Genomic DNA, 13,694 nt, shown 5'->3' on the forward strand with positions numbered 1-13,694 from the left:
ACTTTTAAATTCTAAAAGTTTTTATGTTGACTGTTTTGTGATAGAAGAAATGTAGCTGTGTCAGTGGTACAAGAAAAGCCAGAGGTCTGGGCAGGGGAATATGAGAATAGTTTGGGGATGTCAGTATACCTGATAGCAGAGCAAGGAGTGTGGGAAAAGATAACAACATTGATTAAACTTTTGATTAACTAAGTATTTTTTTTTTTGTAATGTTGACTTTAGCGTCCAAGGCTGGTGGTGTCAATTATCTGCAACGATCAATTTACACTTTAGCAGGTTGGCTCATTTGAACTTTGTGGGGGCAACAGCTGTGGCCTCTGGAGTTAAATGAGAGGATTAGAAGCTGGTTTTTGAAGGCACCAGTGTAGTTAGTTCTGGGTTCCAGAGGCCTGGTATAAAGCCCCTTTCTGCAGCTTCCACTGTGTTCTGGACAAGGCTTAGATATTATGTAGCATCCCCAAGATAATATAATGGGAAAAAATACGGTGACTTTTGTTGTAATGTAGCAAAGACATTTTACTTGCATTCTGTTTTACTACAGTTGTTTTGAGGATACAAACCCCAACCAAGTTGGTTTTTTCTTCTCTTAGATTGCTATAATAAACATAAATGTAATTTCAAGAGAAATGCAGAGACTAGAATACTTAACTATAAGAAATGGCGTTAATTAGTTACATGTGTGAATTAGCATGGAAGTATGTGCTCCTCTCACTTAAATCTAAGCAGAGGAGGTGGGCTGGCCCTCAGCTGGTCATCTCTGATGTTCAGCCCTGTGCAGGTCTCACAGGTCCTTTTGCTGTTTCAGGGTAACATCATTCAGAGGTGCTTTCCTTCTTTTCCGTGTGCTCACTTACTTTGTGTGGTGCAACCCGACCAAATTATTAATGATACTCTGAATACCTGACTAAAAGTATTTAGTGAGGTGTTTGCAGGCACATCAGTGGTCTGTACAAATGTGAAGCTTAGTAAATCCTAACAGACATAATGTGGAAGGTTAAATTTTGCATCTTGAGTTGTCCTTAATAGAGGTGTAATTTTTTGTGCTGTCCTCTAGAAGAATTAGGTTGTTGTGTGTTTATCTAATAAAAATGTTACAGAGGAAGCATTTGATACAATGAATTGGAAAAGAATTTAAATAAAGTTAATATATTAGCAAGTTTAGCTAGTTTTTATGTAGTGAAAAAGAAGGTTAATGGTGTGTTGAGATGAGAATTTCTGTATATCTGGGTATTTCAGGAAGTTTCATTTGAAACCTGGTGGCAAAGTTTTGAAGAGTAACTGTATATTGGTGGTTCTACATAACTGATGTTTACATGTGGAATAGTGTGTTGTGTGCCTTCAGTAGTTCTGCAAAGAACTGACATCCTGGAGGTGAGGGGTGGCCATGCTATTGTTGTGCCACCTTGCAGAGTTGTCAGAACTCAAAACAGGACTGGCCGAGTTGGGGTAGCCCTTGGAACCTGTTGGAAATTCTGTGTCTCTTCCTGTGTTCCACAGGTGGTTCCACTCTGGAAAATCCACATCACCTTGTGCTCTGTTCTCCAGTGCAGCTTCCTCCCTCTTCTCAGTTTCTGTCACAGTGACTCTGTTTCTGGCCAGATCTCCTACTGCTTTAGCCCTTTTTAATCCCCTTTTTTTTCTGGCATAAATAAGGAGAGATGAAAATATTGCTGTAACTCTGGAAATTTTATGTGCTGCTCCTGTATATGATTTCTTCCTACAGTTTTCCTTTCTCCATCACATACTTTTAAACTAAACTCTGTTGTAATCCCTAGGAAAGCAGTAACAATTTTCAAAGCTTACATTTAGGAGTACTTAGCTGTGTCTCTGTTACTTTTTGAAGTTGTAACTTTTAATTTTCATGCTTAGCTTGTTTTGAATATTTGTAAGAGTTGCAAAATGGTCATGGAAAAAATAAATATGTAGCAAAGATAGGAAGCCTGGAAACAAAGACTCTAGAGAATTTTTAACTGTTTTCCTTCCTGAAATTTTAGTAATTCTGAGTGAATCAGGACATTAATGAGAACATATCTAGAACGCTCAGGTATTTTATGGTTTAATTAAAGACTGTCCTGAGATGTGAAAGTGAGGTTGCAGGCTGCTTTTTATCACAATGCTTGTCTGGATTATATGTATAAATCTCTTTATTTGTATCTCATATTTTAAAAATTCTCATTTTCCTTCTCAAGTTTATCTTCTGATATAAAGAAGAAGTCTCAGCTGATTACCTTGATAAATTTGTAGTGTTTAAAAAAAAGAAAGTCAGTGATGAGCTTGAAAACACCCCTATATGTGTATAACAAGTTATCTTTTTTCTTTCAGAATTTTCAGAACTTTTATGAGTTTGAAATTGAACAAAAGACTAGAAATCAGAATAATCTTCCTATTTCCATGAATAAGAAGTAATAATGCAACGAAGGCAGGGAAGAGTCAATGCTGGACTGCTTTTGCTGCTTTATCAAATTTCTCAAGTTGGACTCCAGAACATTCCTCCTGTTACCCTTGGGGTACTTGCACTGAATGTTTTTCTCTTTGTGAATCCTGTGAGGCCGCTGACTGAAGTGTGCATCAGTGTAAATGAAGCCATCTACAAAAAGAACTGGCAGCGTTTGCTGCTTTCTCCTTTCCACCATGCAGATGACTGGCATTTGTATTATAACATGATTTCCATGCTTTGGAAGGGGATAATGCTGGAAAAAAAGCTTAAGAGCCTATGGTTTGCCTACATAATTGCAGTGTTTTCAGTGCTGATTGGAGTTGTTTATGTGGGGCTGGAATTCCTGCTTGTGAAAATTCTGGACGACCCTTCCTATGAAATGAGTTGTGGTGTAGGTTTTTCAGGTAAGACACAAAGTTGGTCCAATTTGCATATATAAAATTAATTATCTATAGGTGCTATATAAAAATAATTGTTAATTGCAGAGAATGGATGGGTGTCCATTTCCCTATATGTATGATTGTCATGTTAGTAAAGCTTTCCTATTTTTTCATTTAAAGCCTGTACTCTGGGTATGAACATCATGTAATTCAGTTCCTGTTCTTGTGACCAACAGTGACTTTACCTGAGAACATGAAAACTAAGTTCATCCTGGTAGAACTGTGTTTCCTGGTTAATATCACTGATTGATTGAAGTCTGAGGGTTTTCATTTTCTGCTGTCAATAATGCTCATTAGATGGCTTCTAGAAAAACCTCCCAGTTTAAAATTTGTATCTTCAATTACAAATTATTCATGCCTGTCTTTGGAGAGACTCCCCTAGGTTTACTTCTGCTAGAAACATCCAAGCATCTGATTTTGGTCAACTTCCTTCCAGTAATGGTCTTGTCTTCTCCTTCAGGACATCTGGGATTAGGAGATAACTCAGTGAACTCCTCTTTAAAAAAAAAGGAGCAGTCAAATGGAAAAGTATCACTGTTCTTCTAGAAAAGTAGGGGTTTTCCTTGCTGTCACTGGGATCTAGCCTTGGAAGGCAAGCCCTCCTTTTTAACTTCTAAGGTGCTTCAACACCTCTGAGGGTTTCTTTGTTGTGTTCCAATGGGTACTAGTTGGAACATCCTGGTAGTTGTTTATTTGGAACTTCAGATATTTTCTGGTCACCCACCCTTGGGTAACAAGTCATGCCCAGTTCTAATATTGGCCTCTGTGGTGGCTTTAGGGGCCCTGAGTACAAATCCCTTTTCCCTGAGGGGTTTGGCTGCCTGTGCCAATGTCGATGTGTCCCTGTCAAAACTTGCACTTGTTGATTTTTCAGGGTTTTTTTCAGACCACTGTGAGCTTTCTCTTGAGAGGAACTTTTTTCACAAATGCTTGTAACTTCCAATAAGTTCTCTGAATTCCTTTCATTGTATCAGCTGTTGCTTGCATGATGAAACAATTGCAGTGAATTAGAAATGAATGATTATTTACTGTGTTTAAAGGTGATTTGTCTACTTTTTTTTTCAGAAACAAGTGATTCTGGAGTATATGTAAGATGACTTCCCATTAATTTAGAGTTTCGACCTACTGTTGAGCTTCACACATATCTGTTTGTCTTGTTTTCAGTAATGGCTTTTCTCAACTCACAGATTATTTTTTTGAGTTCACTAATTTTGTCAATTATTTCAACTGGAACTCCCATTTTAAAATTTGTATTGTTTTGAATACCTGAATAGCTACAGTGAGTAGGCACATTAATAAGCTACCTGGAATTGGCTGTTATACACATACATCATTTTTATATCCTTTTTTTTTTTAAGTCACTGAAAAACCAGCTTAGAACTCTTGTTCTGGCATGCAACAATATGCTTCATGGTGCTGTGGAACTGCATGGTACTTCAAGTTCCTTAGCTAAATTGCTTGCATTTCTTTATTATTTGTGCACAAGTACCTCTCTCTTCATGTGATTTCTTCTTGTTTGCAGGAGTCTTGTTTGCTTTGAAAGTTCTTAACAACCATTACAATCCAGGAAGAGTCAGCACTGTCCTTGGACTGCGGCTGTCCAGTAAATATGCTTGTTGGGCAGAGCTGGTGGCTATTCATTTAATCGCTCCAGGGTAAGTGCTTTTAATGTTTCAAAGTTAGGAGAAGAGGTTTGGGCTCTCTGAAATGTATGGTGAGGCACGAGTAGTGTTAGCTGGTATCCAGGTGGAGTGTCAGGGCTACAAAATTAAGTCTTGAGGCTACAGTCTTCTTTTTCCTTAACACCCTCTGTTTTGAGCACATGTCAAAATAAAAAACTGAAATACTGTTCCCAGAAGGTGTTACTGAGTATTGGAGGGAAGATAACAAAAGTTGATGGACAAGGAAAAGGGATGTGTGTTTTCCACAAAGTAACCAGACTAACACACAGTAGTGCCAAGGGCTTCATAAGCAAAACAGCATTCCAGTGTTTGCTTGCCATTTCCACCCTGCTCCATTCTGCCTGGTTTAGTCACTCTTCTGAGTTCTGATAAAACTATTATCTGGTATTCCACAAATTTTATGGAATGTCACTATCCTGCAGTCTTGCTGATCATCTCCCTCTATTTTCCTCTGTGCTCTGATCTGCCAGTACAGTTCACCCACCCCTTCCTCTGTGAGAACAGGGCCTTTCTATTCTTTGGCAGTTGATTTTTAGAATTCTATTTGCAAATCAGAACTCTTCCTGTATAGTATTTTATAACTGCAAATCATATTGGAGAATATATGTGGAGTACAGATACAAACCCCACAAACTGCCAAATCACAGTTTATATACAATTTCCCACTTTTCAGAAAGATTAAAAAAAAAAATTGCAGCAATACTGACACAGTCCTTGTCAGATGCTATGATATAGTAGATAGAACAATTCCTAGACCTGAAGGAGAATTTAGATCTTACTCAGGTTAAACACTGGTTTTATTGCTTTATGCTTTGCTGCCAATTGACTGAAACAAGGAAGCCCAGGATAAAAGACAAAAGACCTGCAGAGTGCTCTGTTCCAAATGCAGTTTTATTTGTGAGCTGAGAGGTCGCTGCATGGCGTTGCTACAAGTATAAACCCAAAGTTTTGAGTGCATTAAAAACATTCTTCTGAAAAATATAAACTTTTGTATTACAAAAACAGTTTTTATTTGTGATTATGTTTAATACTACTGTTTATTTTATTATAAAAGAATAACAAAAGAACATTATGTATGAAGTCAAGCCATAAGAATATCATAGTGTCTATGGCAGAGGAAAAACATGATTTCAGAGGTTGGGTGCTGCTGTTTTTCAGTTGCATTATTGCAGAAATATCTTTGGGGTAGAGAGAGTATAAAAAGTTCATAAATAAGGTCAAAAACCATTTCATAATTTTATGGAAGCTTAGCTGCTGCCTTGTCTAAACCTCTACAGCGTCCTCTACATAGAACAATTTCACAGCACTTAAATGATAATAGAAAACAGGTAGTAATCTCCAGAAATTCATGTCCTAGAACACAACATGTTTAATTAGTAGCTGCCAACTGATTTGAAATGAACCATAACTATAGCTCTCATAGCATTGCTCTTACATGCTCAGGGCAAGTTACAGGATTTGGAGTGTCCCTTTGTAGACCAAATTGCATAATTTAGTTTTGAATAGATAAGAGGTCAGTAACTGGGGCAGAAATTTTGTCCAGTCAAAAACCCCTGCAATAAATTTGGACCTGCCCTATTGGATTGATCTGTCAGGATCACCTGAGAATCCATAACCAATGAAAGATCCTGAAGTAATATTGAGACTATTGAAAACTTTGATTTGTTTGGTAGGAGAGGATTTAGGGGGTTTACTGGCATCTAATGATTTTCTTTCTCATTAATGATTTTGTTTTGGGCAAATTTTAAAATGTGTGCAGTATCCCTCTAATCTTCACCTTCCATAAAGTAAGGATATTGAGATGTAGGCTTTGCATAGCAGTCCTTGGGATTATTTGTTTGGTGGAAGAACACACATGTGAAAAGTTACTTTATGTTTAATCTCTGTGCCTCTTCCAGAACTGGGCATGTGGTATCTTAAGTCCTAAGTGAATCCATATCATGTTGGTGATTTCTGTAATATCTGATTTATAAGGGTTTAATTTTTCTGAGGACAGACATTTTCCAAGTCAGACATGCATTTTTCATAAATTTGGAAAATCTGTTCCAGAAAAATCTGTTTGAAAAATTAGTTCCTTGTAGATACTTTATTTTGTTTTACCTATAAATTTTCACATCAGCATTTACATGTTACTCTTACAAAAAAATGTTGGTTACTTATGGGAGAGAACCACAGCTCTACAAAGCAGAATACAAGTTTGTGGTAAAGTAGGTGGCAAAAGAGTCCATTTAGATTTGATCTTTACCTCCCTCTAGTGACGTGCATTTCCCTGTATCCTTTTACCAGAGATGCCTGGAAGTTGTATCGTCTTGAGTGCACATGCCATCTGTGTAACTCCTTTGGATTTCTGACCAGAATGTAAAAAGTGCAATTTTTAAGTGTATTTTTACATTAAATAGAGGTTTAACTTCTATTTCAGAAAGGCAGAAAAGCTTATATTACTTGAATTTTTGGACAACCAGTATAAATTAGTTATTTATAATTGCATGTAGTAGGAAATTTTAATGTTTAGTGTATTGGCTTCTCTAACTTCATAATAGAGGCAGAAAATTTGCAAATAGTTTTTAAACCTGGTTAAACTCAAAAGAGTTTGACTCTTAATTTGAATGCTGAAAATTGATTTGTGAATTTATAGAGCACCCCATAGTCATGGCATTAATTGGAGCCAGTCTTCTTGTTTACTGGAAACATGTGGTTCTGTGCTGATCCCTCAAAAGATTCCAGAGCCTTTTCATTCTGTATGCAAATGGTAGCAATATTTCTAAAGAAATTGTTGGTATGTATAGAAAAGAATTTGGTTCTCAGCATTTCAATTCTCCTTTTTATTTTGAAGGCACTGTATGTTCATGCTTGCCTCAGACTAATTGTAGGATTGTATTGATAGTCCAGTAGGAAATTCTGTGTTTGTGCTTTCACTTGGAACTGTCAATGGTTCTGGTAAGTCCTACCAGACATTTCAGTGTAAGTCTGTGGTGTTACTTTTTTTAAGCTTAAAATTAGTTTACAACTTTGGTAAGTCTTTAAATGTTTTTAGGGAAAGAGTATTCTGTTCTTTGAACAAGCAATTAAAATGTTCTCTCCAATTAGTTTCCAGCTTTTCCGGGATATTTGTTAGATACTTTTGTATATCTGTATATCCTACCCACTTTAAGGTAGTTGTGAAGAAAGAAAACTTGGCATTAAGTCCTTGCAGGCAAGTAATTTCTCTGTGCTTGGTCTCACTCAGGGACTTCCTCGGTTACAACCTACAAAAAAAAAAAAAAGTCTTCCTTTCTATTACTCACAAGATTTTCCTGTTTTGTAGGACTTCGTTTGCTGGGCATCTAGCAGGGATTCTTGTTGGATTGATGTACACTAAGGGACCTCTGAAAAAGATCATGAAAGCCTGTGCAGGTATATAACTTTATTGAATTTACAAAATCTGCATAAGAAACACTTTTATTTTTAAAATTCAGTAAGTTTTGCAAATAGAGATTCAGGCCATTCTTGCATGTTTTTAGACAAGTAAGGATATGCTCACTATTGAAGTGAATGCAGAAGAAAAAAATAGATCAACTTTTTTTCTTAAATATGGTTGATAAGAACCAGTAGATGTGACTTTCAGATATTTTTATATAGAGGAATACCTTTTACCCTTCTTTTAAAATATTTATTTAGAGTAAAATCTTTTAAATAAGATGTCAATGAAAATGTCACTTCAAGTGAAGTGTGGTGAAGCTGTAAAAATATACCAGGACACAAAATGTTTCCTTCTTTGTCTGCTGCTGTGTCAATTCTAGTGGAAGTCTCAGCAGTTTGAAAAAGGTGGTGGGATGCTTGAGAAATTTTTACTGTAATTCTCAAGCTTTCCAACAATATTTTATTACAGCTTTTCAGATTTTAGTAATAGTTATTTTTATATCTTTAGACATCTTTAGTCTAGCAATTGTTTTAAATACAGCCTTGCAAATTTTTACCTGATCATTCCCGTGAATTTCAGTGTTTTAATTGGAAGTCTAAGCCCTGTCACAACAGCTGTGCTGGGGTTGGTTGTCAGAATATTTGGCTTTTTATGTCTGATTACTTGATAGGTTGAGTACTTTATTCATGTCTGTGCCATCACATTGAGCGTGGATACGGTGTTTGTACAGTGGGAAACTGTTTGTTCAAATGTGTGCTCCTCACAGGAGGTTTTGTCACAGGCTGGGGATACAGCCTGTCAGTCAGGGATGTTCAGCAGTTTTAAGGGAAGGAGAGGAGGGCGAAGCATCAGGTTTCGAAGGGCTGTCAGGTGTCACATGAGCTAAAGGTTAACACTGCATGTTCCTGAGGGATGGGGGAACTGCCTGGTGGCTGTTAGAACATCCACACCAGATCAGCTGCCCAGGGAGGTTCAGCAGTCTCCATCCTTGGATGCTTTCAAGACTTGCCAGGGTAAAGCCCTGACAGTAACCTGGTCTGATCTCCTCCCTGACCCTGCTCTGGCTTGAACTGGGGACCTTCTGAGGTCCCTTCCAAACTGAATCACTCTGGGATTCTGTGGTAAAACCTGTGGTATTATTAGTGAAACATGCTGTAGGGACCCTGCTGCTGTGGAGGTTGCTGTGTGGCTAAGACCTGCAGGAAGGAGTGTTACAGTACACATATTATTCTTTTCTCCTTTCTAGCAGAGCAGAAATAATGCAGTATTGCTCCAGTCCTGTTTTTTGTGCATTAACACATTTTGACCAATGAACACTCTCAGTGTAGATATTGTTCATCATGTGTTCTGGAGAGAACATTACAAGTTGGTTTGCATTTTTCTAGTCTACATGGATATGTTGCTTAAACATGACACACTACTATAAAATCTGGAACAACATACAAGCTTGCAATAGTATATTCTCTCATTGATGCAAAAAAAAAATCTATAGATACCCATAATTTCTTGTTTGTATCATGAAACAGACTCTGAAAGAAAGAGTATTTTAGATTTGATTTTTGTATTCTATAAAGAAAGACAATGTGATTATTTTATTCCAATAGTACATGCATTATTCTTTTATTTAGGTGGCATTTCTTTCTTCACTGACCCTGGCAGGCCAAGGGACTACTATGCAGGTAAGTACTGTCATCAGCTGAACAAAAAACTTATTCCAGCTTTAAAAACAATTCTTGCTAATGATAGAAAACCTATAGAGGAGCTAGTTATATATACAAAATATTCTACACATATGTATACTTACTAGACTTGTATTACTTCTCTGGGCATGCCTCACCTTTCCTATTTAGAGAAGTATGTGGATGTATTTTGTACAAAAGGCTTAAGCCTCAAATTAAGGTCATGACTTCCTAAAATGCTACCTCCGGGAAATATCATCCCTTTTGCAGAAGGTGTAGCAGTGGGAAAATTGTCTACTGATAGCAGCCCTTTGGACCTTGGTAAATCTGCCCTCATCTGGCAAAATTATCTGTTCCATTCTAGGATGTTTTTTTCCCTTCTGACAGGGAACTTCTTCCTTCAAACACTTCCCATAAATGAAGTAATTTACGTGCAAAAAGCCCCCCCCCCTCACCAGGATAAATTTAGGCTTCACAGTTTATAGATGGATAGTTGGAATACTGGCACACTTTGAGTGTAGCACATTTGATTTACTTCTCATGCAGAACATTGAGTCATTATATGTGGAGTGCACACAAATAATAGGTGGGGGCCTTGTCTGTGAGGGGCAGAATTGGAGCTGGCTGTGAGAGGGGCTGTGTTGGATCCGAGCTAAGGGATGCGTATCTTGTCTCCTGCAGGGATTTATGCTCTTTCCTAGGCATCTGCTGTAAGAACAGGATAAATACATAGAGATAACTCTCTCAAATATCTGCCAGTGTGCACTGGCTTGTGGCTTAAAGATGTTCTCAGCAGAAAGTTTTATGGGGGAATTTTGTCTTTAATAGCCCATGGTAGATTCTTCTTCCATCCATTTGTCAAAAGCTCTTTGAATAGACTTGAAGACTTTTAACAGCTACAGCATCAGAGAAGAAGAATTTCACAGTTTATTTCCTGGTATAGAATCTGTTGTTTTTGTTTGTTTTGAATCTGCTAACTGCTAGTTTAATTTGATGCACATTAATTCTTCTCTGTGAAGGGAAACTAAACCTTCATTCTTTATGTATTTCATGTTCTTCTGCACTCACAATAGTCATCTTTTCTCTCCAGCTGGAAAATTGGAGTATATATGGTTGCTTGTAAGAAAATTACTTCATACATTTGATCATTCTTAGTATTCTCTGATGTTTGGTCATGCAGGGTTTTTTATTTTGTGTAGTCTTTTATTATTGAGATGTGGTTACTTTGAGCCAAGGTTATAGCTGCTTTTATCCTCTCTGATGGATTTTGTCTTCCATGATCTATCTCCAATTTTATTATTACATTACATAATTCCCACAGGCAGGACTCTGGGCCTTTGAATATTTTTGAAGCATCTATTTTGTAATTCCTAAACAATCTATCTTAGCCTGCTTTCCTTACCAACAGCAACAAGGATTGTTCCAACTTAGAAGTATGTTTACCCAGGATTTTTGTTATTCCAATTCTCAAGTTGAAAAACATTTGATCTAAAGGCCAGCAAAGAAATATAAGACAGTTAATACAGTGAAGTGAACTAAGATGTGAACATACAGTGAGCATGAACTGCCTGTTTCCATGACTGGCAGTCTCAGCCCAGTTAAAGAAGTTCACCCAGCTGCAGGTGCATCCCCCACCAGGGCCTGGGTGTGCTGCTTTGCTCTGTATTCCACATCCATAGACACTAAATCTTCCTTCAGTATCCCAGTGTAGCAGGGTGGATGGGAACTCTTAAGATTTATATTGGAAAAAGTACTTTAATAGCTAATGAAGATAAGAATTTGTACTTGACATTTAAACTCCATAATCTATTACAGCCACTGTATGAACACCAGCTGCTTGGAGCTTGGTGGGTGTAAGAGGCCACCCTTGTGGAAGAGAAGCTGATTCTGAAAGCCCTTTATGTTTTCTTTCCCAGCTCTTCCTAAGTAGGGAAAATGTAAGAGATTTCATGTAATAAATCTACCATGATGGGGGAGTACACAGCACCTGAGGAAAAAGCTTTAGTGTGCTGACAACAAGAAAGTCTGGGAGTTTTTTGCATGTTTTGGGCAGTCCCCAAAATAGCCTTGCTGGTGCTTTGACTTGTTGTGGACAAAAGGCAGATGGAGAGGGTTAACCTATATTATCCTGTCTTCCAAGCTTGGCTTTAGATGTAGCTATTTAATTTTTTTTGTACCAAATTAATTTATCTAAAATGACTTATAACTGCAATTAAAAATACAGATATATTTGTTTTGTTCATTCCTTGTTCATATACTTTGTAATTGTCTTTCATCCTATCTGCAGAAGTCTTAATGGAAGATTTAACCTTTTGCTTGGTGTATGATATATGTAATAAATTTGGCCATCTGTGAATTAAGGAAACTTGTTCTAGTGTCATAGGCTAATGATGCATATCTTGATTAATTTTTCATTTTCTGGCATTGCTGATTTATTAGGATCTGCCTTTAAATGCCCATTTAAATAAAAAATAGATGAACAGATTTTATGAAACAGTACAAGGAAACAGCTTTAGGAGAAAAAGGGCTTTAAGTGTAATTTTAACACATTTAGTATTTAGTAGCTGAATTAGATTTTCTCTAAATGCAGTTCATGAATAAAGTATTAGGACATTTATTTTGATTAATAGGAACACCTTGAACACATCAATGTTACCAAACTGTTTCTCATTGTAAAAATAAAAGATTACAGCTTTCTGAGCACTTAAAACTTGATGACAGTGTGAAACATCAAACAGAGAAAAATTTACAGTAATAGAACAAACTTAAAATACAACATCCTTTTTCTTTCATCAGATAATTTCATGCTTTTAGTACTGGGATTTTTATAGTCTTCATGCATGCAGTTCTGAAGCCTCCAGAATATAAATTTGTAGCTGAGGAAATGCTCATTCAGGTGAACATAAAGCAGAGGAGAATGAGGGGAATACATGAAGATTACATCCTAAGTGTATAGACAAGACAGCTGAATGCTGCCCTGCAGTCAGTTTTCACTGCAGGTGTAGGAAAACTCTCCCAATATCAGTTGTAATTTCCAAAAAAAAAATATTTGGAAACGGACAGAACTGCACTTTTTCTATGTGTGTGTATAATGTTTATACAAATATATCTACTTCTGTGTATACATACATGTGTATCACAAATATATAGGCATATTTGTGTAATACAGAGGAATATGTGTACTCCTTTATAGCATATTGTGCAGTTACTCTTCAATTTTTCCTGTATAGCTTTTAAGATGGGCTATTGCTGTTTTTATTTGGTTTAAGGTTCTGGATTTTTTTTTTCCTTACCACAATCATTTTAAAAAAGAAATGATTTGTTTGTCCTCACTTCATCATCTGTGCTTGTTGTTAATCACAGAGCCTTCACACATTACACATGGAATTGATAGAACTGGTGAGAGAACACAAGACTATCATTGATGGCAATAATCTGAAGATAAAAGGAAATGGCATGCTCTGCTTGTTTCATACAAACAGATTTCCACTTTTCAAATTTTGAAGAAAATGTGTATAATTTTCCATCAGTTGGAAGACACTGGCAACACTTCTGTACTTTAGTTCTTCAAAATACCTTGTTCAGCTGTCTGGAAATTAAAATGCCATAAAACCTTTGTCTTTTGAAGATGCAAAAATGGAATAGAAAAATGGGACTTTTTTCCACAGTTTTTTCTCAGTTTGTTTTCTGTGCTCAGGCAAGATCAGATTGTGTTGTTAAAAGGAAGAGAGTCTAGCTCAATTCTCTAGCCAAGTAATTTTTTTTTTCTTTTAAATCCCATGTGTTTGGGTGGATGATGGTTTGTGCTTGGCTTTGGCAGACTTTACAAATGGTCAGGACTAGCTGGTTGTCAGCAGAGCAGCATCACTCCCTGGGACATCACACGAGATCCAAGGTGTGTGGTTTTTCCAGGGCAGGTTTAGCTGTGCAGTAGCACAACATGGACTGCAGAAATTTGCAGGAATCTTTTCCCATGTCTTCTCCAGGTCCAAGAATTACTTGAACTTATGATGAGGGGAAGGGAGAGATGTGAGGAAAAAGCCTGAAATCTGCCTG

General features: G+C 36.9%; 1 protein-coding gene across 1 annotated transcript in view; it reads left to right on the forward strand.

Annotated features, from left to right (window-relative positions):
• Nucleotides 1–2,326: 2,326 nt before the first annotated feature.
• RHBDD1 (rhomboid domain containing 1) overlaps nt 2,327–13,694 on the forward strand; it is a 28,811-nt gene continuing 17,443 nt past the window's right edge. Inside the window, exons 1-4 of the mRNA XM_027751228.2 lie at nt 2,327–2,841; nt 4,400–4,532; nt 7,864–7,952; nt 9,588–9,638. Of these exons, the coding sequence (XP_027607029.2) occupies nt 2,409–2,841; nt 4,400–4,532; nt 7,864–7,952; nt 9,588–9,638 (706 nt within the window). The 5' untranslated portion in view covers nt 2,327–2,408. The remainder of the gene's footprint in view (nt 2,842–4,399; nt 4,533–7,863; nt 7,953–9,587; nt 9,639–13,694) is intronic.

This window comes from Pipra filicauda, unplaced genomic scaffold, assembly GCF_003945595.2.
Source record: "Pipra filicauda isolate LSUMZ 115617 unplaced genomic scaffold, ASM394559v2 scaffold199_size1391877_pilon, whole genome shotgun sequence".
NCBI lineage: Eukaryota > Metazoa > Chordata > Aves > Passeriformes > Pipridae > Pipra > Pipra filicauda.